Below are 22,238 nucleotides of genomic sequence, written 5' to 3'. Positions count from 1 at the left end.
CACGCTACGTGGTGTGTGATAAAGTACAACCGCTTGCGAGTCCGTCCTGGATAAGCCTTGGAGCAGGAACAGCAGGAAAAGGCATCCACCGCAGGACAGACACGACCAAGCTGACGATGCGTGTCCTGGCCGGAGTCTAATGCGGGCCGTTGTACTCAGCTCCCTCGCTCCCCCTGCAATCTCAGCTAGACAGCTGTTTTAAAAAACCTGGACTAAAGTGGGTTTTAGTAGTAATTGCCAGCCAGTTGCCCCACGCCACCCCAGAGCCAGCCGCATTTCAACCCCAGGTGCAGCTACCCCTGCTCTTTGAGAAAGCCGCAAGCACAGGTACAGCGTGTGGCCCTCCTGCTGCCGTGCACTCAAGGGGACGGGCAGCTATGTATTATATTAAGACTTTTTAATGGATACAGCTCTAGGCAGGTGTCACCAGCTGAAAAAACAGAGTTCCAGGGGGAGCAGGAGGGAGGATGAACCACATCTTCAGCAGCAGGCACAAGGCAGAGGCTTGACATTTCTGTAACAGCAGCAAATTTGTGTGTCGATTGGAGACGTATAATTGGAGACGGTAAGTGGCTGTGGCTCCCTGCCTCTTGGCCAAGGCGAATCACACTGTGCTCTCACTGCTGCATGGTTTTGCTTTTGCAGAGCTGTCCTTGGGCAGCGAGAGGAGAGCCCCTGCTGTTACGCTCCTGCAGTGCCGCAGCTCTGGCACCCCACTCCTTGGGCAGCTTCTCTGCAGAATTAGGAGGGAGATGAGTTTGTCTGTGGCAGGAAAATCCTGTGTCCCTTCCAGACCACTGGACCCACCGCAGATGATGCTGGGGGGGGGATCTAGCGTCTATGGCAGCAGTTTCACATCCAGTGTTCAAAAACACTTTAGCAAACCCGATTTCCAGCACCGTGAGCAGAGCACAGGTAAACAGGTTAAAAAAGTGAAGTGAGCTCCAGCCTGGGGACTCATTTCTCGTCTTACGGGGGTAACTTCAGCTGCTACCTGGAGTCACGGCACAGCCAGCGCAGGGTGGGCTGAACAAGGACCTGGCTCTGCTGCTGCCCGTGTGGCCCCACAGACCAGCCCGCATGGGAGGCAGGGGTGAACGCGCATGCCTTTCCTTTAAAGGCGATACAGCCGCTGACCTCTGCCACCCAGTGGGAGTGACACTGGCAGAAGCTGGCCGTGTCCAGCTGCTTCCCATCCAGCCCATGCTGGCTGCACAGCCTGGTGCCACCAGCCAGCTCCTCTCCAGTGGGGAGGGTGTGCAGGTGCTGGTGCGGGTGCTGATGCGGGGCTGTGGGTGATGCAGTTGCAAGTGTCAGCTCTCCCACCTCCCTGCCCGGTCCATTGCTATGCCACCCAGCCCCTGGGACTGCCGGCAATTGGGCTGGTTTATAGCCAGACCTGGTGACATCCAGTGAGCCAAGTGGAACTGGGAGAGGACACAAAGACCAGAGTTGTAGGCAGCGGCAACCTTGCGCTACCCTGGAGCAGGGGCACAGCAAGAGCAGAGCTGCTCTTACCCTGCAGCAAGCAGAGGATGCCTCACCTGCCTGCCAGGAGCCGGTTAAGGGTCCAGCTTTGGTTGCGCTTGGCCCCAATTTAGCCCCCTCTGCTGTGAACTCCCTTCCCCTGGGAAGCAGGCAAGCTGCATGCCCTCCAGGGAGTAGCTCTCTGCCTGGCTTCACCGGGATTCATCTCCGCACCTCCGTGACCACAGCACGTGAACATCACACTGCAGGGTGCTGTGCAGCAGGACCAGCTTCCAGCATGCGTGCGACAGCCTCTCTCAGCTTCTTCTGGGGCAGGAGGGACTGCCGCGTGTTACAGCTTTGGTACTGCCGGGTGTTACAGCTTTGGTACGTTACATACTTGATAAGCTGTCCCTCCCTGGTGCGCTGTGCTGAGTGAGGAAGGAGGGATGGAGGGACATGTCCAGCATGGAGGAGATTTGTGATGGTTCTTTGTTCACTCCGTGGTGAGAGACCAACCCTGTGGTGGCTCCATATCCTGCACAGAGACATCGGTGGTCCCTGGTAGCTGGTTGTCCCCCTGCCCGAGGACAGAGCTGGTGGTTGAAGTCATGCCGCAGAGTGCTCAGGCTGCTGAGCTTGAACTTGTGCGGATGAGGACCTGGGGTGTGATATTGCATGGTGGGCAGTTTGAAGAGCAGTGGGAGGGATCGATGCTGGTGAATGCAGGGTGTCCTTCGCTCTGCCATTCCCTGTGCAGGGGGGCACGGAGGTGGTGGGGTGGTGGCCAGGGACCTGTCACTGCCACTGCGAGCAGCCCTCGGGGAGGCTCCGCAAAATGTCCTCCAGGTTCTGCTTGTCGGCACGGATCTCAGCCAAGTCGCTCTCGAACGCCTGGATCTTCTCCTGCTGCCGTGCCGCCTCCTGCTGCAGCAGGCTGAGCTGGCTGGCCAGGGTACCCGGCGCAGCCAGGCGCAGCCACAGCCGCTCCAGCTCCAGCCGCCCGGCGCTCAGCACCGCTTCCACCTGCACAGCCTGCTCCAGGTTGCCTGGGCAAGGGGAGAGGACATGGATGAGAGGCAGAGAGCCGAGCAGGAGAGGTTCTGGACAAGCTCCAGGGGCTCAGACCCTCGGCATCAGGCAAACTATAGGGAGTGGGTGCAGCGGGGCATGGAGGCATTGCAGCTTCCCAGAGATCACAGATAAGTAAATAGGACTGTGGCTCCAGGCAGGGCCTGGACACATCTCTCTCTTACAGATGGGTGATGATTTCCACCCCTTTGCAAAACTTCTCGGATGCAAGAGTCCAGGAGCGCTCAGCAATGTACCCAGATGATCAAAGCAGGAGGAGCTGGAGCAAAACCAACCAGTAACAAAGAGCAAACCCAGCCCAGCACAGCCCTCAGCTCCAAAGGGACTGAGCCCTTGACCCAGCCCTGCTCCTCCCGGAGATGCCAAAGGAGATCAATGTCCCCACACCAGGCACGAGCACACACATTCAGCAAGCCCCAATACATGCTGCACGAGGGCTTTCCTCGAGACGTGAGCCCTCAAGAGGCTTTGCTAAGACCCTGAGCGATCTCAGCCAAAGGGCACCCAGCTTAGCCCGGTTGGCCAGTGAGCAGGAGAGCCCCGGGCCCCAACAGCTTGGTCCTTCCCCAAAAGCCTGCACCCTGCTCCCGCCCGGGTCTCACCTAGGCTGCTCAGCAGGTTGTTCAGGGTCTTGATGTCCGAGATGAGTGAGCCCCGGGCTTCCTGGAGACTTTTTGCCATCTCACTCACCTCTGTCCCCACCTTCCAATACAGACAGACCCAGATCAGGGACACTGCTGACCCTTGGCTGGATGGGAGAGGGGAGGGGATCCCAGGAATGGCCCCAAGGCATTCCCCGTACGATGGAGCACAAAAGCCAGAATGCTCCCTGTGCTTTGGGCTATGGGCAAAACCCCTTCCAGGCTCTGGAGTACAAGCCTGAGGGGACCTGACTGACCCGCTGTGCTTCCTCCAGGTCCCCCCTGAGCTTCTCAGCCTCATGCTCCTGCCGGGAGAGCTCCCGCTGGGTCTCGTTGGCACGCATGGCGAGCTGGCTGGCATGCTTGCGGGCCTGCTTGCTCTCCTGCAGCATAGCCTGTGCCCTCTGCAAAGGGATGGAGATGGGGACAGTTACCTGGGGGCATGCAGGGGGACCGTGGCTGGCTCCTAGGCTGGAGCCCTGGTTGGGTGCATCCCCCTGGTCTGCACGCAGACAAGGGTGGGCTGTGCTGGACGGGCAGCAGAAGCTGTATTTGGGAGCTCTGCAGCCCTGCCTGCAACAGGCTGGGCTCTGCCTGTGACGGCTGCCAGCCTGGCTGTGCCCTGCACCCTGGTGCAGGCTCCCCGCATGCCACATCCCTCCGCTCGGACCTTGGTGCTCTGCCCAGAGACTTGCTCAGCCTCCCTGGCTGTCCTCTGGGCTGCGGTGGAGACAGACAAGAAGTTTCCCAGCGTCTTCTCTGCCTGTTTAATCTTCCTCTGGGCCTCCATCAATGCCCTGTCCTGCACAAGCGCCATCCTCCTGCTCAGGGCAGCCTGGCCCTTCCGATGCCCTAGCACCTTCCTCATGCCTGTGGGGACAACCCAGCTGTCACCAAACTGTCCCTTTCTCCCATTGGGGCCCAGAGCCAGCACGGTGAGAGCCAAGCTGTGGCTGGAAATGCTCTGGCTAGTGCCTTTTACCTTGCAAGCTGGCCAGCAAGGACTCTGTGTCGGAGAGCACAGCTTTTCCACGTAAGACGGCCGAGGTGGCTGTGCCATGGGCAGAGCCAGCCCGGTCCTGCAGCTGGGGAGAGGAGAGAAGGAGTTAGGCTTGGGAGGGGGCAAAGAGCTGCACGCAGCTGGGAAACACGGGTCCCGGCCCGCTCCCACTTGGCAGGCAAGCTCCTTGGGAGATCTGGGAGCCTGAGGGGAGATGTCTCCCACAATATCTGCTCCTGACCCCCTGGCTGCAGGCATGGTACCTCCGGTCACTGGAGCAGCAAGGATGGGGCTCACCCACTCCCCCCCGTGCCTCAGATGGGAGGCAGGAGAGGGATGCACCCAGCATGCCCACAGCTCCAGCTGGAACACCGGGTCCCCATCACTTATTTTGCAGGGACACCCCACCCAAGTGAGCAGCAATTACCTGCACGAAGCCACGAGTCCTGTGCAGCTCCCGGCGCAATCTGGCTGCCAGAGCACGGGATGCCTCAACAGCCTGCTGAGCCAATGGCTCCTGTGCCTCTGCTGCCTGCTCCAGCGCTGCCAAGTCCTGTGCCAGGGCTCCAGCCTGTGCCGGCAGCACCTGCTGCGGGGTCAGGGATGCCAAAGGCTCCATGAGAGCATCTCCCAGCCTGGGAGGCAGCGCTGCCCAACAGGTAAAGCTAGGGGTAGGGATGCAAGCAGGAGCCTTAGCTTGGACGCTGCTCACCTGCCCCAGTGCAACCACCTGCAGAAGTTTCTCGGCCATGTCTGCATTTGCCTGCTGCACGGCTGCGAAAGCTCTCCCGGCCTCCACTGCCGCCTCCGCCACGCCAGCGCCCAGCTCCTCCTGCGCCCGCTGGATTTCCTCGTATCTAAGTGGACAGGACGCCGCTGTCACCTGGGGCCCTCTGGTCCCTCGAAGGATAGAGATAACAATCGGGGACCTGGCCCCAGACACAGATGTAGTGGGAAATGCTGGGGGCTTTCCCTTTAACACCCCCAGCACAGAGCGCTCTGGGTCTCTGCTTTGTAACACTGTGGTGCAATGAGTTTGACAGGACTCAGCACACCCCTGTTGGGCAGATGCCAAATCACCGTGACCGAGTCCTGTACCAGGGACCTGGCCAGAGGCAAGAGGTTGTGGTGCCCTGCCAGCCCCCCCACACTTTTGCTGCCAGCTCCCCTTGCTACCAGCCCCTCACCCGTCCTCCAGCTCGTGCTGTGCCTTCTGCATCGCATTCCCTTCCAGCAGGCTCCGCAGGAGCTCGGAGCTGGCGTTGGAGGCACGCAGGGCTCTCCCAACCACCGCCTCCACCTGCGCCGCAGCATCCCAGTGGCTGCAGGGACAAGAGCACCCAGAAAGATGATATTAGGGTCGGTCTTCTGGGAAAGCAATGGCCATCCCACACCCCCAGCTGGGCAGGCAGCCTCCTCTGCCCGTGCGTGCCAGGGTCTGACTTGCAAGCGTACCTCTCAGCCAGTGCCCGCGCCTCCAGTGCCCGGCGACTCCAGTTTGTGGGCTGCTGAGGGATTTCCTGGGGAATCTCCTTGAAACACAAAGAGCAGCAGTGAGACCCCGGTGGGGAACAGGGACCCCTGGACTCCACCAGCCCAGCACCACCACCAACCTCTCAAAGGGCTGGAGGAGGTTTACAAACAGGAGTAAGCAAGGGAAATAGCTCCTCTTGACTCAGCTGCAAGGAGAGCTATACCCACACAGACCCCAGGCTTTCCCACTCACCCGCTGTGCTGGGCACATCCCACCCCACTAGTCCTGCACATCCCACTGCCCCCCAGGATGGCCACCAGCCCCACTGGGAGCCCGGGGCCGGTGGGAGCCCGCACCGTGGTAGCCAGGGTGTCCGCAGCATGCAGGATCTCCCGCTGCGCCGACTGCAGCACAGCCCCAATCTCTGACAGCAGGATGCAGGTCTTGGGGGGTCCGTGGCCAGAGCAGCCGGTGGCCTTGCTGGCGTTGCTGAGATGGTGTTGCGCGGTGCCCAGCACCCCTGCCAGCCGCCCCACCTGCGTCAAGAGGGTGGCCCGGGCACCTGCGGGCAGCACAAGGAGCTGCTTGTTGCCCACAGAGTTGCTGGGGGCTCCCTACTTGCCTGTGGGGCTGCCCCATGCCTTAGCACCCCCCCTTCTGCCTGCTAATGAAAGGGGAAGACAGTCCCTCCTGGGTGCTCAGGAGGGACCCAGGGATGCAGCACCCAAAGGGGTGCTCATTCCCCGGTAATGCCCATCACCAGCTGCTCCAAAACCTCACGGGTGCAAGCATCCCTGCGGTGCTCTGTCCTACACAAAAAGGCATGGCCCCCCTGGCTGCCCTCCCCCTCTCCATCACCCCATCGCTGACCTGGGACCTCCTTGCACCCACCCAGCACGTCACGGCACCCTGCGGGAGCAGAGGGTCCCCAGAGGGGTGATGTGGGGCTCCCCCCGTAGGGGAGGGAAGGGGTGTCCCCCGTACCTTGCAGGAGGTGAGGGCTGGGCAGCCCGTCTCCCCGGGGTGCATCTCCCAGCACGGGGGACTGGCCCGGGCGGGCATCGCAGCTTGTTTCTTGCAGCCATTCCTCCATCTCCTGCAGCCTGGCCTTCAGCCGGTCAGCCTGTGGGCGAGACGTGGGGGGACATGGGGGGGAAACTGAGGCAGCGCTGGGGCCGGGATGCTGCGCCCACCTTGGCAGGGCACAGGCTGTACCTCATCCTTCACCAGCCCATAGCAGGCAGGACACTGCTGGCAGCGGGAGCTCGGTGGGTCGAGGAAGAAGTTGGTTTGGCACTGGTCGCACTTGTAGCCCACGAAGCCGGGGCGGCAGAGGCAGGTGCTGTTCTCGTGGCACTGCGGGGTGACGGAGCCCAGCGGGGAGCAGTTACAGGCTGCAATGGTGGCAGAAAGGCGTCACGCTGCGGCTGCCAGCCCCGGTTTTGGGACTGAGGCGCGGTCTCCATCCCCGTTACCTCGGCAGCCCCCGGCAGAGAAGCCAAAGAAGCCGTGGTGGCATCGATCACATTGCTTCCCCGTGACGCCCGGCTGGCAGGAGCACTGCCCCGTCACCATGTGGCACCCGCTCTCCTGTGACCCCGTCGGGTGGCACTCGCAGCTGGCACCGAGAGGCGAAGGTTGAAGAGCGAGCGAGAGATGCGAAGATCAGAGACCAAAACCAGGGCCGCGGAGCCGCGGCTGTCCCCTCGCAGCCCCACACCGTGCCCCTCGTACCTCTTGCACCCCACGGCAGGCTGCAGGCCGTAGTAGCCAGGCTGGCAGAGCCCACAGGCTCTGCCCATCACGTGCGGGAGGCAGCGGCACTGCCCCGTGCTCGGATCGCAGCCCTCCTGCCCCGGGGCTGAACCGTCGGGGTTGCAATCACAAGCTATGGGAGACAAAATACAGCTTCCATCCCGGCACGGGGCTGGCAGATGGGGCACCGGGGCTGAGCCCCTGCAATGTGGGGGGCCACATCTTCCTCATCAAACAGGGCTCCAAGAGACTGAGCCCCTGCAGCCCAGGGTATCTCCAGGGAAGGACAGCAGCGGAGAGAGGGGGGGAAAAGGCCATTCCTGAGCGTTTGGAACCAACTCGGACCATCACTCAGCCCCTAAACCCACTGGACATCCCCTTTCCACCCTCTGCCTCCACCGCTGGGAGGAATTTGGCTGCAGTGGGACTCAGAGGAGCAGCGCCAGCCCCAGGGGCCGTACGTACGTGCACACTTCCCGGCAGGATCGGGAGCCAGCGCGTCCCCGTAGAAGCCGAGCTGACACCTCTCGCAGTGCTCGCCCGTCGTGTTGTAGAGGCAGCGCAGGCACCGGCCGGACACAGGGTCGCAGTTCCCCACAGCATTGAGATCCACATTCCCATGACACTGGCAGGGGATGCAGGGATGCACGGGGCCCCTCTGCCCCAGGGGGTCCCCGAAAAACCCATCGTCACAGAGTTCGCAGCGTTTTCCTGGGGAAGGCGGAAAGCTGGGGTGCGTCTGGCTGTGTTGGTGCTACCCATGGCCCCCTCACCTGCCCACCCCCAGCCTCACCTCTCTGTCCTGGGGGGCAGTGGGTGCAGACCACCTCCCCACTGCCAGGCATCTCGGTGCAGGGTGAGTGGCCGGGGCAGGGGCATGGCTTGCAGTCATCGAAGCGCCCTACGAAGGGGTTGCCATAAAACCCAGGGCTGCAGCGCTCGCAGGAGGGACCTTCTGTATTGTGCAAGCACCGGCAGTGCCCTGCGAGGAGGAAAACGGAGCTAAGGGTCTGCAAAAACCCAGCCCCAAATAACAGCAGGGACTGTGGGAGAGATGGAGAGGCAAGTGCTGAGCATGGCACACTGCGGGTGCCAAAATGGATGCACAGCTCCAGCCAAGGGATCGTGTTGGGATTGCACGTCCCCAGTCAGGACTCGGAACATTTTCCCTCCCTGTCCTTGCTCAAGGGAGAAGGTTTTTGGAGAGGATGCTCCAAACTCCCCCGCGCTCCCCCTCGGCTTGGGGACGAGGTGGCGCTGGCCCGCGAAGGCAACACCATCAAAGTGCACGGCGTCTGTCGGCGCCTGCGATAATCGACAACATATTTCTCAGCGACGAGGCGCATCGTTTCCAGCCTGTCATGGAAAACACAAGCAGCCGGCCGGCACCCAGCAGGGAGCGAGCGTCTCCTTGCGAGCCGAGCCGGTGAGTCACAGCCTTCTGAAATCAGCTGGGAGGAAGAGGAGGAGGAGGAGGAAGGATGCCCAAGGAACCCCCCACCTCCAGGCAGATGCTCTGCTTGACTGGAGAGAAAGAAGGAGCCAGCGGGAGGATTTTTCCCCATGAATTGTGGGGTCAGGTCATACCAGGCGAGTTGCGCAGGAGGGAACGAGTGTTTTTCCATTTTCCCCACATCCAGGCGGAGCCGGATGATGGAAAAGAACGGAAAAGCGGGTGGCAGTAAGGAGTGGAAAAATAAACAAAAGGAATCGTGCGGGCTGGCTCGGGCTGGCAGCACTTGGGCCGGGACATCAAAAGCCTGGCACCATCCCTGGGGATTGTGCAGTCGGCAGCGCCAGCCCCGGCTCTGAGAGACGAGGGGCAAGTTTGCAGAGCTGCTGCCTCGTTTCTGCTGGCAGGGCAGGGGCACTTGCTGAGCACAACGCCTCTTCCAGCCCTTTCCATCCTGGCCATACACTATTGTTGCTCCTCACCGAGGGGAGCCGGCCAGCAAGGAGCCCCAGGGGCTCTGTCTGGGTACCAAATGCATCACTTTATTTCCAAGCTCTTTTCAGCGCCAGTCGGAGCTTTTGCTTTCTGCAGGGGTGGACGGGGAGCAAGGCAGCATCTCATGAGCCCCTCACGGCTCTGATCTGCCTTTCCCCAGGGCCGACAGCAGCGAGGCTGGTGCCGGATTCACGCAGCCACCTCAAGCTCCAGGGCAGCAGTTTGCAATCCTGTCCCCCTTCCCTAACCAAAGCCATCCAGACACTGCCTGGCAGGAGAAGGGAGAGCCAACACCCTGCGAACCACCCCAGACACAGCCACACTGCCTTGAAGACTTTGATTTTGCTTTTTCCTCCCTTCAAGCCACAGTCACGCACCTCTGAGCTGAATCTGGAGGCAGAGCAGGGCTTGGGCTGGCAGCACAAGAGCCGGCTCCTCTGATGCTTTCCTGCAAGCCTGGCACTGCTGTATTTTCCTGCTCTTTTACTTGTTTCTGTGCTCAGGTTCACCCCCCCGTTTGCAGGGATCAGGGCTGTGCCCAGTCCTGCTCCCCTCCTCGGGCAGCGATGCTGCCTGCGATACCTGTCCTGGCAAAACCCTCTGCCTCTCTCCTGCCCTGACCCCTGTCTCCCCACTCCTCTGAGGACCAGCATCCTTCCTTTCTTCTCCTTTAAGGTCATAAATTACCATGAAAGATGCCTCTCTCATTATAAATTACCACCATTACTGCACTTCATTAATTATCTCTGTCTTTGCATTTGTGAACCCAATCCCTACAACCAGCCGAGCAATTTAACTTGCAAGTTTTGGGTACCGCAGCCTCACAGATGGTTTTCAGCATCCCTCAGAAACAAGCAAAGACACGGATTTGTCACCCGTGCACACAGCAACAGGGCAAGTGGCGGGGGGGGGGCGTGCGCACCTCCGAGGGGGTCACAGTCCCCGTGCTGGTTGCAGGTACAGGGCACGCAGCTGATGAAGGGACCACCGAAGGGGATCTCCCGCTTGAAGCCGGGTGCGCAGGACTGGCAGAACTGCCCGGTGTAGCCCGGGGGACACACGCACTCCTCCACCCAGCCCGCCTGTGCCCCCGGCCCGGGGCGAGCGGACGTGAGCCGGACCTCGCTCAGGGACAGCCTGCCTGCGAGAGGGGAGAGCAGCCTGAGAATGGGATGGCACGTTCCCCCGGCCCTGCTCTTTCCATCCTGCCTGGAAATGCTCCAGATAGGTGTAGGAGACCCCAAAATACCTCCTGGAAAGCCCAGGGGTGTTCACAGAGAGGAGCCAGCCCCTGGCCCCCAACACACCCCCTGCAATGCTTCTCGTCCCTGAGGGCCTGATGCTGCTTCGATGTGCCCAGCCCCATCCCAGACTGGTCCCCTTGGGGACATCGCATGGAGCCACCCACCTTGCACAGGGCCACGGCTCACGTGGAGGCGGAGGGTGGTCAGGTTGGAGAGCAGGCGCTGGAAGCTGAAGGCCGACAGCGAAGGCTCCGCACCCTCCTCTGCCTCGTGCAGCCTGTTGGAGAAGGAACGTGGGAGGAAGGACAGGACCAGCCTGGCAGCCATGTACCGTAGGACAGCTCGGCTCCCTGACCGGGACCCAGGCACAGTGATGGGGGCACAGTTAAATCCCCGAGAGGGTGCAGGGAGCAGAGCTGAACCCCAAACTACAGGGCAGCCCAGGCAAGGTCAGACACGCTGTGTCCCAAACCCAGCCGAGGCTCCCCAAAGCGCCGTGATGGGTACCTGAAGGTGACAGCCTGCTTTCCGCGCTGGGGCTGGCTCTTGCTGCTGGACATGGTGATCTGCATCCCCTCACCCTCCAGCACCAGCTGGACCTGGAGCAGGGGTATCCCGGTCTCCATCCCCATCCCGTTCCCCTCCGCTCCCAGCAGCAGGGACAGGAGCTGCCCATAACTGAGACGCTGGTTCTGCAGAAACTTCTCTGCGAGGGGAGAGAGGAGCAAAGCCGGTAGGACATGGAGGTACCAAGTCTGCCAGGGCTGCCAGTGCAGTCCTGTTCCCACCAGCATCACCAGGAGGCACGGCCACCCTCCTCAAGCAGGGCCAGCTCCAACCTGCCTTCCCAGGGTCCCAGTCCACCGCTCCAATCCCCACCACTGCCCTGTGTTATTGAAACATGCCCAGCTCTGGGATTCAGCCCAGTGCCTCACACACCGGTGTAGCAGTGGGGTGTCCCACAAGAGCACCCAGGAGTCCCCATGGCAGAACAGGACCCCAGGGACGCGGCACACGTGATACCTGGTGCAAGAAAATCCACGGGCTCCTCTCCATCCCACTTGGTGATGATCTCCCCATCAGCCCAGCGCAGAGGCAGGTCTGCGATGCCCATTGCTGCGGCAGCCCAGCCCTCCAGCCCTGCGTGACAGCACGGAGCGGCAGTGCAGGGGCAAAGGGGTGCTGCTTTCGGGGGCTCTATCCCTCCTCCCGAGACTCTGCGGGGTTTTGTAAGGGGCCGGTGTTTTGTAATACCCTGCTCTGCTCGGGCTCTGTGCTCTCATGCACTGGAGAGTGGCCCTAGCCAGCCCCTCCCTCTGTTTATTTTCTTAGATTTGGAGGAAATTATTATCTTTAAACTTTCGCCCCCCTGCCTGTGCTGCGGTTCCAATGTTACTGTGGGCTGGAGAGCGCAGGAAGCCCAGGGAGAGATGGGGAGTAATTGCATTAAGTCGGTTTCCTTCAAAAATCAGTTAAAATCCGCCCCCCCAACACTCCCCAGGGTGAGTTATTTCTTCCAGCCCCGGACGCCCGCAGGACAAACACTTGGAAATCCCTCCCTGGCTCTTGAGTGGGCTGGACTCGATTATCAAATCATCCCGAATTTGGACCCTTTCACCCAGCACTGATCCAGCTCAGCTGAGGATTGGGGAGCAGGGTTTTAGGAGGGTGGGTGGCTGTGCCCTACCCTGCGCTGCCCGGCCATGCTGCGCCTCTTGTAACCCAGCCCAGGGCTCCGCCAAACCTGTCCCTAAAGGAGCAGCCCCAAATTGGCTGCGTGAAGGGTGGAAAAAAGACTCGCTTTAAAGCCTGGCTCTATTTCAAGGCCGTGCAAGGCATTACAGCAGTACAGCAATTGGCAGCACGGTTTAGAGGCAATCAGGATAAACCCGCGCCTGGCGTGTTCGCATCCATCTGCTCGCTGGCGCGTACACTCCGTCGGGATACAGCCGAGGCGGAGAGCCGGGCTGCCCGCGATGGGTGCCCGTACCCTGCCGGGGTGCAGGCGGGGATCCCGGCAAGCAGGGGTTGCGGTGGGTTCCGCGGTGTGCCCGCAACCAGGGCTGCACACGTCGGGCTGCGCGGCAGATGGCAGGGTTTCCCCGAACATCCCGCACGCATCCAGCCCTGCCACGCACAGCCCTGGCTGCAGCTGGGCAAGAGCACCCCATCCCGCACCCCTGGCCCCCCCCTGTCTGCCCTGCCCCATCCCAGCTGAGGATGGGGAGAGGAGGGAATAAGGGGGAAAGTTCCCACCAGGCTCCATCCTTTTAGTTTTTATTTTTCTGAGCAGATTTTTAGGGCTCCTAACAGTCCCTGGTGTGGTGGGACGGCAATGCCCGGCTCCGCGGCATTCCCCGAGCCATGCACAGCCCCGGGAGCAGGTCGGCACGGAGGGACGCCATGGGGAGTCGGGGAGACCCTGTCCCCACAGAGCTGGGGGCAAAAGCAGAGGTTTAACAGCAAAATAGGGGCGAGCCAGAGAAAACCCCCTTCCACCACCACCACCAGTTAGCCCCAAAGGGGGATGCTCAGGCCCAGCCTTCCCAAACTGCTGGAATTTTTTGGCTGGAGTTGGTGCAGCTGTGCCCTCTGTTCCTCCCCAGGGCTGGGGGGGTCGGTACCTTGGCTGAAGTCGGAGCGGACGTGGGTCACCTCGTAGCCATCAGCCGCCGTGCAGGCGGTGGAGTGGCCGTAGCAGAAGCAGCTGGTGCAACCGGCGGGGTTGTGGGGTTGCAGGTTAAACCAGCCCGGCTGGCACCTGGGCACGGGGAGGAAACGGGAGCGGGTGGCACAGGGCAGGCAGAGCCACAGGGGACCACAGCAGCATCCCAGGTGGGGACACTGGGCTCCGAGTGAGCCCAGTCCCAGTGGTCCAGAGGGATGCAGCTGCACTCTGCAGGGAGCAACCCTGCAGGATTCCCATCGCAAAGTCCCTGTGAGGGGTCACGTGTAGGGGCTGGGAAAGCACCAATTCCCCACGGGAGTGAAGACACCTGCCCTGCACCGACCACCAAGCCCCAGCACAGACCCCAGCCTGGAAAGGGGCCGCGGTTCCATCCCCATCCCGGGGCCGTGGTGCTTACCTGTTGCACAAGTGCCCCTCCACCCTCTCCTTGCAGGTGCAATGCCCCGTGTTGGGGTCGCAGGTGCCCACGCTGCCCGCTGGGTCGCAGGCGCAGGGTCTGGATGGGGCAAGACAAGGGTACAAAGTGAGCCCCGGTCCCATCCTGCTGCTCCTGCCCGGGGCCGGACTCCTCCTCACCTGCAGCCACCTTCGCTGAGGCTGTGGTAGCCGTCCTTGCAGCGCTCGCACTTCCAGCCCGTCACGTTGGCTTTGCAGACGCAGGTCCCCGAACTATCGCACTGGGGCTGCAGGGAGCCTGTGGGGACCCCAGCCAGCCCTGAGGCTCAACCCCAGCCAGCCCTGAAGCTCAACCCCAGGCAGGGAGAGATATGGCGGGGGGGGGGGAGATGGGGAGACCCCGGGTGAGGGAGAACCGACCAAAACCATCCCTCCCCGCCAAGCCCCGGCTGGGGCAGGGGTTTTACAACCGGAGCCCGACTCGGTGCAGCCCCACGCACCTGCGGGGTGGCAGTGGCAGGGCTGGCAGGCTGCCCGTTGCTCCCAGCGGTAGTGGTTCTGCTGGCAGCGCTCGCAGTGGGGCCCGGCCGTGTTGTCGCGGCAGTTGCGGCAGTGACCCCCGTGCCCGCTGCGGCGGTACAGCTCCCGGTCGTAGAAGCATTCGTCCGAGCGGCCGCTGCAGTTGCAAGCTGGGAAGGGGGGTAAGGCAGGAGGGGTGGTCAGCGTCTGGGGGGTACAGGGCTCACCCAGGGGTTAAAGCAGCCTCCTGGGGGTTGGATGAGCCAGAGGGGCTGCTTGGCTCAGTGGCGTGAGCTTTCGGCAATGCCGCCACCGTTGGGAGCAGAGGTGGGTGCAGCACCGTGCACAGAGCAGACGGCTGCGCTCGTGGGGTAAGGAAACATCGGGGAATCCTCAGGGTGATGCTGTGAAGGGGGGTCCTGCGGTACCAAATCCTCCCTCCCTGCCCAGAGCAGCCTTACAAAATGGAGCAGGCACTTTCTTCCCGTGCAAGAACGGCAGGAGCTGCCGGACGAGCCGACGCAACGTCAGCGCGGCTGACCACACACCGTGACCACGGATCCAGCCCGGCAGATACTCACGGAGACACTCGTTGGCGGCCTCGGCGGTGCCGCGAGCCCAGGGCCGATCCTGGTAGAAGGGCTGGCAGCGCTCGCAGTCGGTGCCGGCCGTGTTGTGCTGACACACGCAGACCAGCTGCCCGGCCTCGTCCGGCGCGCACTCGCTGGCGTGGCCGTTGCATTTGCACCTGCGGCGAGACCCCCGGCGTGGGGACGAGCCCCTCTGAGCACCGGCGTGGGCAGCAGCCAAGCAGCGGGACGGTGCCCAGGCTGTGCAGAGTGTGGCCCTGGTGCTGGGGCGGCCATGGGGTGAGGAGCGGAGCAGAAAGCAGCTTGGGCTGTGCCGGTGTTGGGGGCTGCCCGCTGTGTCCCTGAGGCGATCCTGGCCCGGCCAGCTGGGAAGTCACTCACTGAGGGTGGCCCGTGTGAGATGCTAACCAGTTCCAGCTGCTGGGACCCGTGGGGGGGATGAGAGGGCAGCGATGGGGGCTGCCGGCCGGCTGGGAGCAGCCCCAGCCCCGCTGCCTGGGGGAGGCAGCTCTCACCGGGATGGAGAGGTTTCCCACTCCTCCCAGCCGGGGAAGGGCAGATGCAGCACAGCCCATGGGCAGCACTGGGTGGGTGGCACTGGTGGTTTTGTCCCACATCGGCTCCCCCCATCCCTCCGGCAGCTGCTCCGGCTCCTTTGGGCCGTGCTTGTGCTGACTGCAAGCTCCTCCACCAGTCTCCGCAGCCTCAGGGCATCTCTCCACTGGCACCCCAGGACCCCTCTTTTGCTGTGCCCAGGACCACAGGAGGAGCAACGCAAGCCCCGGTGCCATTAAAAGACATGGGGCTGGGAGACGGCAAAGAAAATAGAGCTGCTGACAAATGGAGAGGGCTTGGGGGGGAAAAGACCTCCTTTCTGCACAACTGGAAGGGCTCAGGGTTTCATCACCCATCTCTGCACTGCCAGCTCTGGTTTACAAATGGAGGAAGCCACATCTGAGCAGTTTGCCCCAAAACCACAATTCAAGCAAGACTGAGGTGGGGAGCAGCTACCGTGGCCCCACAGCCCCGGGAAGGTCCCTTCCCTCCCACCCTCACCTCGGTCCGGCTGCCCCTCACCTGCCGCCGACGGAGAAGTCAGAGATGGCGTAGTAGTATGACTGCAGCACCTTGGGGTCCTTGAAGATGTCATCCCCAAATGTGTTGAGCCGGTTCAAGGAGATGAGCAGGTCGGTGACAGTCACCCACTCCTGCAGGAGACACGGGGAAGGCATTTTGTCCAGGAGCCTGGGCCACCAGCTCCCCACCCCAACTGGGATGCATCCTGCACCTTTTCTTACAGGCATGCAGAGCATCACGAACGCTTTTACCCCAGGTAGCTGCATTAGCGCACTCGGTCCGGGGCGGACCACGCACCCACCCCTATTCCCACCCCAGCAGCACCTGCAGCGCAGGACTCCCGTCGAAATTGTAGGCGCTGGGCCGTCCCTCGAGGGTGGAGAAAGCCACGTTGCCCCCGCTCAGCGGGGAGATGTCGCTGAATTCGTCGGTGCAGAAAGCCACCTGCTCGTCCTCCCCCGGCCGCAGGTAATGCCGCTGCCGCTTCCCGTAGGTCTTCTCGCAGGACGCGCTGTAGTACTGGAAGGGCACCCAGGGCCCGTCGGCACGGCTGCGCTTGTAGATAGCGAAGCTCTCGGGGCGGCTGGTGTGAAACTTCAGCCGCACGTAGGTGATCTCGTAGGCTTTGCCTGGGGACAGACCCGCAACGCCATCACCCGATGGGTACCGCAGCCTGCGCCAGGGCTGAAATTATCCCGGTGCCCCATCCTGCACAGCTGTCGGCAGCCCCCTCTTCCCTCCAAGCTAAAAGAGGAGAAATCACCATCCAGCTGCCCTTAACCAGCTCCTCCTCGCTGCAGCCCAAACCCCATCCAGCTCCAAATCGGCTCTTGCCCCAGTGCGGCCGCCCACCCATTGCCTGGGTGCACCAGGCGGGTTGTACGGGCAAGAAGCCGCTGCAAAGCCAGGCTCTAACCAGCAACCGGGGGGGGAAGAGTCAGACCCACGGCACTGAGCAGCATCCCTGGGGCAGCAAGGCCACAGGGATGGGGAGGTGGAAAGGGTCAAGGCCGGTCCCTTCCCAGGGAGCTGCGTGCCGGCACCCTGCATCGCTGATGTCTTTGCTGGAATGAAGACAAAGAGAGGCCACCAATCCCCAGGGCAGCCGACACAGCTCTGAAAGCGCTTGAAAGAATTAGCAAAAAGGGGAAAAGAAAACACCAAAGTGAACATCAGAACGGCTTAATTGCCAGAGATGAAGGACCAGCTCAAAGACTGGATTGCTCCATAACAGCACCGCTCCTGACAGCACAAAACAATTAGCTGCAAGGTTTTGGCTTTATTTGAAAAGATAATGAGTCGGGAATGTTAGAGGGGTTATTCCGGGACTAGGAAAACAAGCCTTTAATTGGGCCCATATGAATACTGTCGCATATGTGCTGCGACTTTGCTGCAGGGGAGCCGAGGCAGCGCGGCTACCGGCGCTGGGAAAAGCAGCTGCCTCCCATCAGGGATGCAGGGAGCACCCGGCCGAGCGCCCGGGGTGGGGGACAGACCCGCTCGCAGCCCACCCAGAGGTGACGAGGGCCAAGAAGGGGCTGGAACTGGGCTATCCCACCGCCACCGCGCTCCCCTGTGCCTCTCCCCAAATTCGCTTCCCTCCGGGACCCCTCCAGGCTGGTGACAGCAGGGGTGCCCCTGCCCTGCACCCCATGGAGGGGGGACACGCCTGGCGGGCGCCGGTTCCCAGACAGCACGGTCCCGGGGGGAATGTCTACCAAAACAGCGAGGTCGGGGCCATCACCTCCTGGAGCAGTTTCCTCTGGGAGAGGAAGGGAGCTCGGCGCTGTGTCAATAAACAGCCCCTGCCCCAAGTGGCCCCACATGAGGGGAGGGGGCGGCTGGACTGGGGGAGCCCGATCTCGGTGCCTCCAAGCTGGGATGGAGGAGACTCGCCGCCCTTGGGAATCATCCCGAGGGAGCACGTGGTTTTCCCAGACAGGCATTTTAATCAGCCAAATTCTGCTTAGAAAAAAAAAAAAAAGAAATCCAGAAAATAACCCAGGCTGGTTGTCTCCGCTTTCTTGCTCGGGAAGGTGTGACGTGTCCCAAAGGCAGGCGTGCGGCAGGACAGGGATGCTGGGAGGGTGCCCAGGCAGCTGAGGGTGACAGCACCAGGACCGCTGGACGCTCTCCCATCTGTGCTGTCTTCCGAACAAAGTGATCAACCCACCTCCCGCAGAGCCCAAACTGCAACTCGTACCTCACCGGGGGCTCCAGGCAGAGGATTTTGGAGAGGAGAGAGGAGCATGTGGGACAGTCACGTCACCTACATGTCCCCAGCCACCTCCGGCTCCCCTGAACCTCAGCCTTGGGAGCCTGCCGCAGGGTCACATCCCACAGGAAAATCAGAGTCGGAGTCGCAGGTGTGGATACCGCCTGATCTAGACACTCTGAAATGGACTGTTGGCATTCAGAGAGCTACCCGAGGAGCCCCGGTGCCTGTTGCCTTTGCAAGCCTGTGGATATTTTGGGTTCCTCCCTGACATCTGAGAGGGTAAATGGAATGGCCACAGGCGCTCAGGATTATCGATCTGCTCCGAGTCCGATGCACTGTAACAGCATGGCAGAAACCTCGCAGAGAAGAGAGATTTAAAGGAGGATAATCTAATTAACGCCAATCAACAGCATGCAGGTAAACACAGGTCTTGTCCAACTCATTCGATATCTTATTTAATAAGCTCCCCAGGTAACTACGCTGGAGAACCTACAAGACATCTGACTCGGGACTGAGCAAGATGAGCAAGCTGGCAGGGACACGCTACGTGGGTTAAAAAACCCAATTACTTGGTGGAGCTCACCAGCGAGGACTCGTCCTGGGTCACGTCCCGGGGGCTGCAGGGACCTGTTGGGCTTTTTCTCCTAAGTGAAAGCATTAAGGTAGCAATAAAAATGTGTGCAGCTGGGACAAGAGCAGGGCCCAGCAGCTAGGGGAAAGGTCAGACAGCAATGCACCGGGCACCAAAATGGCACTTTTTAGCATGGCAAGAAATACGAGCCATGGAGGAAGAAGGGTACATTTGCAGGGGGATGCTCTGGCTCAGGAAGGGGTGCAGGGACCGGGGGGGCTGACAATGAGCTCGGTGCAACGTTCTGGCCTTGGGTATGTTAACGGGAGACAAACACGGCGGGGCGGTCACAGGGACTGGACAAGACTCCACTGGAAACCCAAGCGCGGGGTCCAACAAGGCCCGCAGAGGAGCTGGGGAAGAGCCAGAAGAAAGACAGAGACTGGGAAGCAAGCCCCGAGGCTTGGGGAACTCGGGCTGGGGCAAGGGGCTGCTGCACACACCGGCGTGCCGGACCCCGCACGTATCTTTGTGCCGAGTTGGGACTGGTGGCCGCAAACTCGCCCGTCGGCGGCTTGCTCAGCCACGCAAGTCGCGTTCGGGTTGTCTCCGGCCCAGGTCGAACAAATTTGGGCCAATCTGATAGCCTGCGTCAGATGGGCAAAAGGCCGGCAGATCCCTTCCCGCGGGGCTAGCAGGAGCGGGAGCAGGGATGGCAGACTCCTCCGGCATCCATTCTCATGCCCGGTGGGGAGCCGAGCCCCGGCCTGGTGACGAGGACCAGATGTCCGCCCGCTCGCAGGGGGCTGGGAAAGCGGCGACCTCCGCCAAAACGGGCAGCTCCCGCGTCACTGCCGGGGCAGGCGCGGACCCTCCACCGTCACCCCGACCCTGGCCGTCGGGTCCCACCAGCACGGCTCCGTGTCACGCTGCTGCTTGGTTGTCCCCTTAGCGGCTCCGACCGGAGCCCCTCCGCTACCCCCCTTTGGCATGCAGATGGCAGGAGACTGCAGAGAATGAAGATTTTACAGCGCTGGCCAATAGCCAGGGTAGTTTAGATGGCAGGAAAATGTTAAAAACCTTTTTAAAATGCCAAGCATGCCCCATGGGTTTAAGTACCCTCCAAGCGGACGACTTGCATAGTGTCTAAAATATAGAGGGTCCGATCCCAGCTGGGGAAACCTGCTGGGGCTGCACGGTGTGTGCAGAGCTCTGCCCCCCCCCCCCCCCCCCCCCCCACCGGAGACATACCGGGCATCCTCAGCGATCCACGGGGGTAAAGCAGCACGGGCTAGGCACCCGCAGTGCTCAGCCCCAGTGGACAAGGCTCTCCCAGTGGGTGGCTGGGAGTAGGGACCCGCCTGCCTCCTGCTCCACAAAGTTGCATAATCGGTAAAAAGCAGCCTCGGGTGAATGGGAGAGCAGACACCCCGGGCACGGCTGGCTGGGAAGCAGCACAGGCAGGCACGGCCGCTGGCATCCTCACCCCACAAAGAACCGGGGCTCGACTGATGGACGGGGCAGACCCTCCCCGGGTCCTTTCAGTGATCCACCTGCCCCTCCTTGCACCCCCTAAAAGCCCTGGGAAAGGTCCTGTCTTTAACCCAAAACAGGCACCAAGAGCTACGGGATGCAGGAGCATCCACCCCGCCCCGTCTCTGCACCCAGATCTCGACGCACCCACCGCCCGTTTCCCTCGCTGGCACCGCGGGAGCTCCCGCCGGCACTTACCCAGGTGGAGGGTGATGTTGACGGAGTTGGGGTGCTGGATGCCGAAGGCCATGGACTGGCTCTGCCACCAGGTGCTTTCCTCCTGGCTGTGGAAATCGGTGAGGAAGGAGGCGTTGTGGTGGTGCCGGGGGTCGGTGGCATCGCAGCGGTGGCACAGGGTGCTGGCGTGGCGGGCGCCCATCTGCAGGCAGTAGTCCTCAGGGGGTGAACCGCACGTGTTGGTGGCCTGGGCGGCCCGGCCGAAGGCGGCGTTCTCGAAGACAGGCATGCAGCGACGGGGCTGGCCCCGGGGGTCCCAGCAGGAGGGTGAGCCCCCCGTCCCCAGCCCCAGCCCCAGCAGGACCAGTAGGCAGAGCCCGGGAGGCCGTGCCATGCTGGGGCTCGCCTGGCCGGACTCTGAGCCTCCTCCGGATGGCATGGTGGGAGCAGGCGGGACGGGATGGGATGGGACAGGATGGAATGGGATGGGATGGGATGGGACTCGTCCCCCTGCCCGGCACCTCCTCTCGTTCCGAGGTCCATCTTGTGGAAGCTGCTGGGAATGTCGAAAGCTTCATTTGCGAGCCCGGGCTGCAGGGTTTCGGCTTCCCCCAGGCCACCCTGGTCCCCAGGCTTTGAGGCCGGGCAGGATGGGACCCCTCCAGCGGGATGCACCCTGGCCCCGTTGCTTTGGGGATGGGGAGGGTGTTGCATCTTGGGTTGCACGGATGGAACGGAGCTCCTCCATTTCTCAGCTCCGGGGATGAGCTTGTGGTGATACGTGCCTCACCCACGTGGGTTTTTCCTTAAATTGGTGGGGGTCACCACTTTTCTTGCAGCCCCAAAATCAAGAGGGAGTGGGGGAAAGGCTTTGGAGCAGACCCAGCACCCTCTTCTTCCCCCATACTGATTTGTGGGAATCCCGCTGCTCCCCCACTCACACCGACCTGGCTGGGTTGTGGGTCTGTGACACCCCCCGTGCCTCCACACCAGCACCCACGAGTGGGGGTCCCATCCCTGCCTGCTGCCTTGGGGCAGCCCATTCCCCTGAACCAGGGCGAGGGCACATCCCTGTGGAGGAATCTCCACGGGGTGGCAAAACCAGATCATCACCAAACCTCGTTAGCAGCTTCACAGTTAATGCTAATGATAGTCTGTGCCAGAGGGGATCCCTCTCAGGACTGTGAGACCCTCCAGATTTGACCCACGGGGACAGGAGGGTGAGAGCAAATGGGGAGAGAGGCAGGCTGGCACAGTGCCGTACCCCTGGGCAGACCCTGACCCCCACTCCACAGGGGATACGTTTGCAAAAGTGGGGTGCATGGGGGAACGCTGCCTCTGCACCCCCCCACCGCTCAGCTGAGCTGCCCACAGGAGCCCTGGAAACTTAGCCCTCATTTATAATTTAAGCTCCCTTCCTCCCCTCCCCTTCTACTCTTATTTATTTTATTCTCCTTCTCCATACACACTGCGGGGAGAAAGCACCGGAGGGAAGCTGTGAATCAGAGTCTTCAGCAGCGGCTCCCGCAGCAGCGCCGTTTCAAAGCCCCATTATCATATATTGACCCGGGCTCTGACAGCCGGAGCCAGCTCCGCTGGGAAGGGTGAATTTCCCAGCACCGAGGAGCTGTGCATCAGCTGCCTGGGAGCGGGTGGCCGGTGGCAAACCCACTGCCAACCTCCAGGGAGAAAGAGAAGGCTTCTCAGCTCGATAATTGCCCTGTGCATCTCCGCCACCTGTTTTAAAGGGATTTGCATCCTGCAGGGATGAGGTTTTCCAGGTGGTTTCCTTTTCCCTTGCTATTGAGGCTGCAAGCTCTGAGCAGGAGAGGGTCTCTTGTGGCGTG

The 22,238-nt window shown here is 61.8% G+C and overlaps 1 protein-coding gene across 1 annotated transcript; it reads right to left on the bottom strand.

The window, feature by feature from the left end:
- Positions 1-416: 416 nt before the first annotated feature.
- LAMC3 (laminin subunit gamma 3) lies at positions 417-21,139 on the bottom strand. Its single transcript, XM_049832823.1, is given in 30 exon segments — positions 417-2,516; positions 3,162-3,261; positions 3,458-3,604; positions 3,871-4,070; positions 4,183-4,285; positions 4,628-4,789; positions 4,913-5,057; positions 5,388-5,522; positions 5,656-5,732; positions 6,031-6,236; positions 6,659-6,797; positions 6,890-7,068; positions 7,150-7,292; positions 7,409-7,562; positions 7,895-8,140; positions 8,223-8,411; positions 10,300-10,518; positions 10,786-10,898; positions 11,129-11,327; positions 11,645-11,761; positions 13,246-13,382; positions 13,708-13,806; positions 13,887-14,004; positions 14,207-14,395; positions 14,807-14,973; positions 15,893-16,023; positions 16,217-16,521; positions 20,413-20,872; positions 20,875-21,096; positions 21,098-21,139. Coding segments are annotated over 30 exon segments (5,094 nt in total). The 3' UTR covers positions 417-2,265.
- Between the last annotated feature and the right edge of the window lie 1,099 nt (positions 21,140-22,238).

The sequence above is a fragment of the Accipiter gentilis genome, chromosome 29 (assembly GCF_929443795.1).
Source record: "Accipiter gentilis chromosome 29, bAccGen1.1, whole genome shotgun sequence".
NCBI lineage: Eukaryota > Metazoa > Chordata > Aves > Accipitriformes > Accipitridae > Astur > Astur gentilis.
The sequence above is the reverse complement of the archived record's forward strand: the minus strand, read 5'-3'. Positions and strand labels throughout refer to the sequence as shown.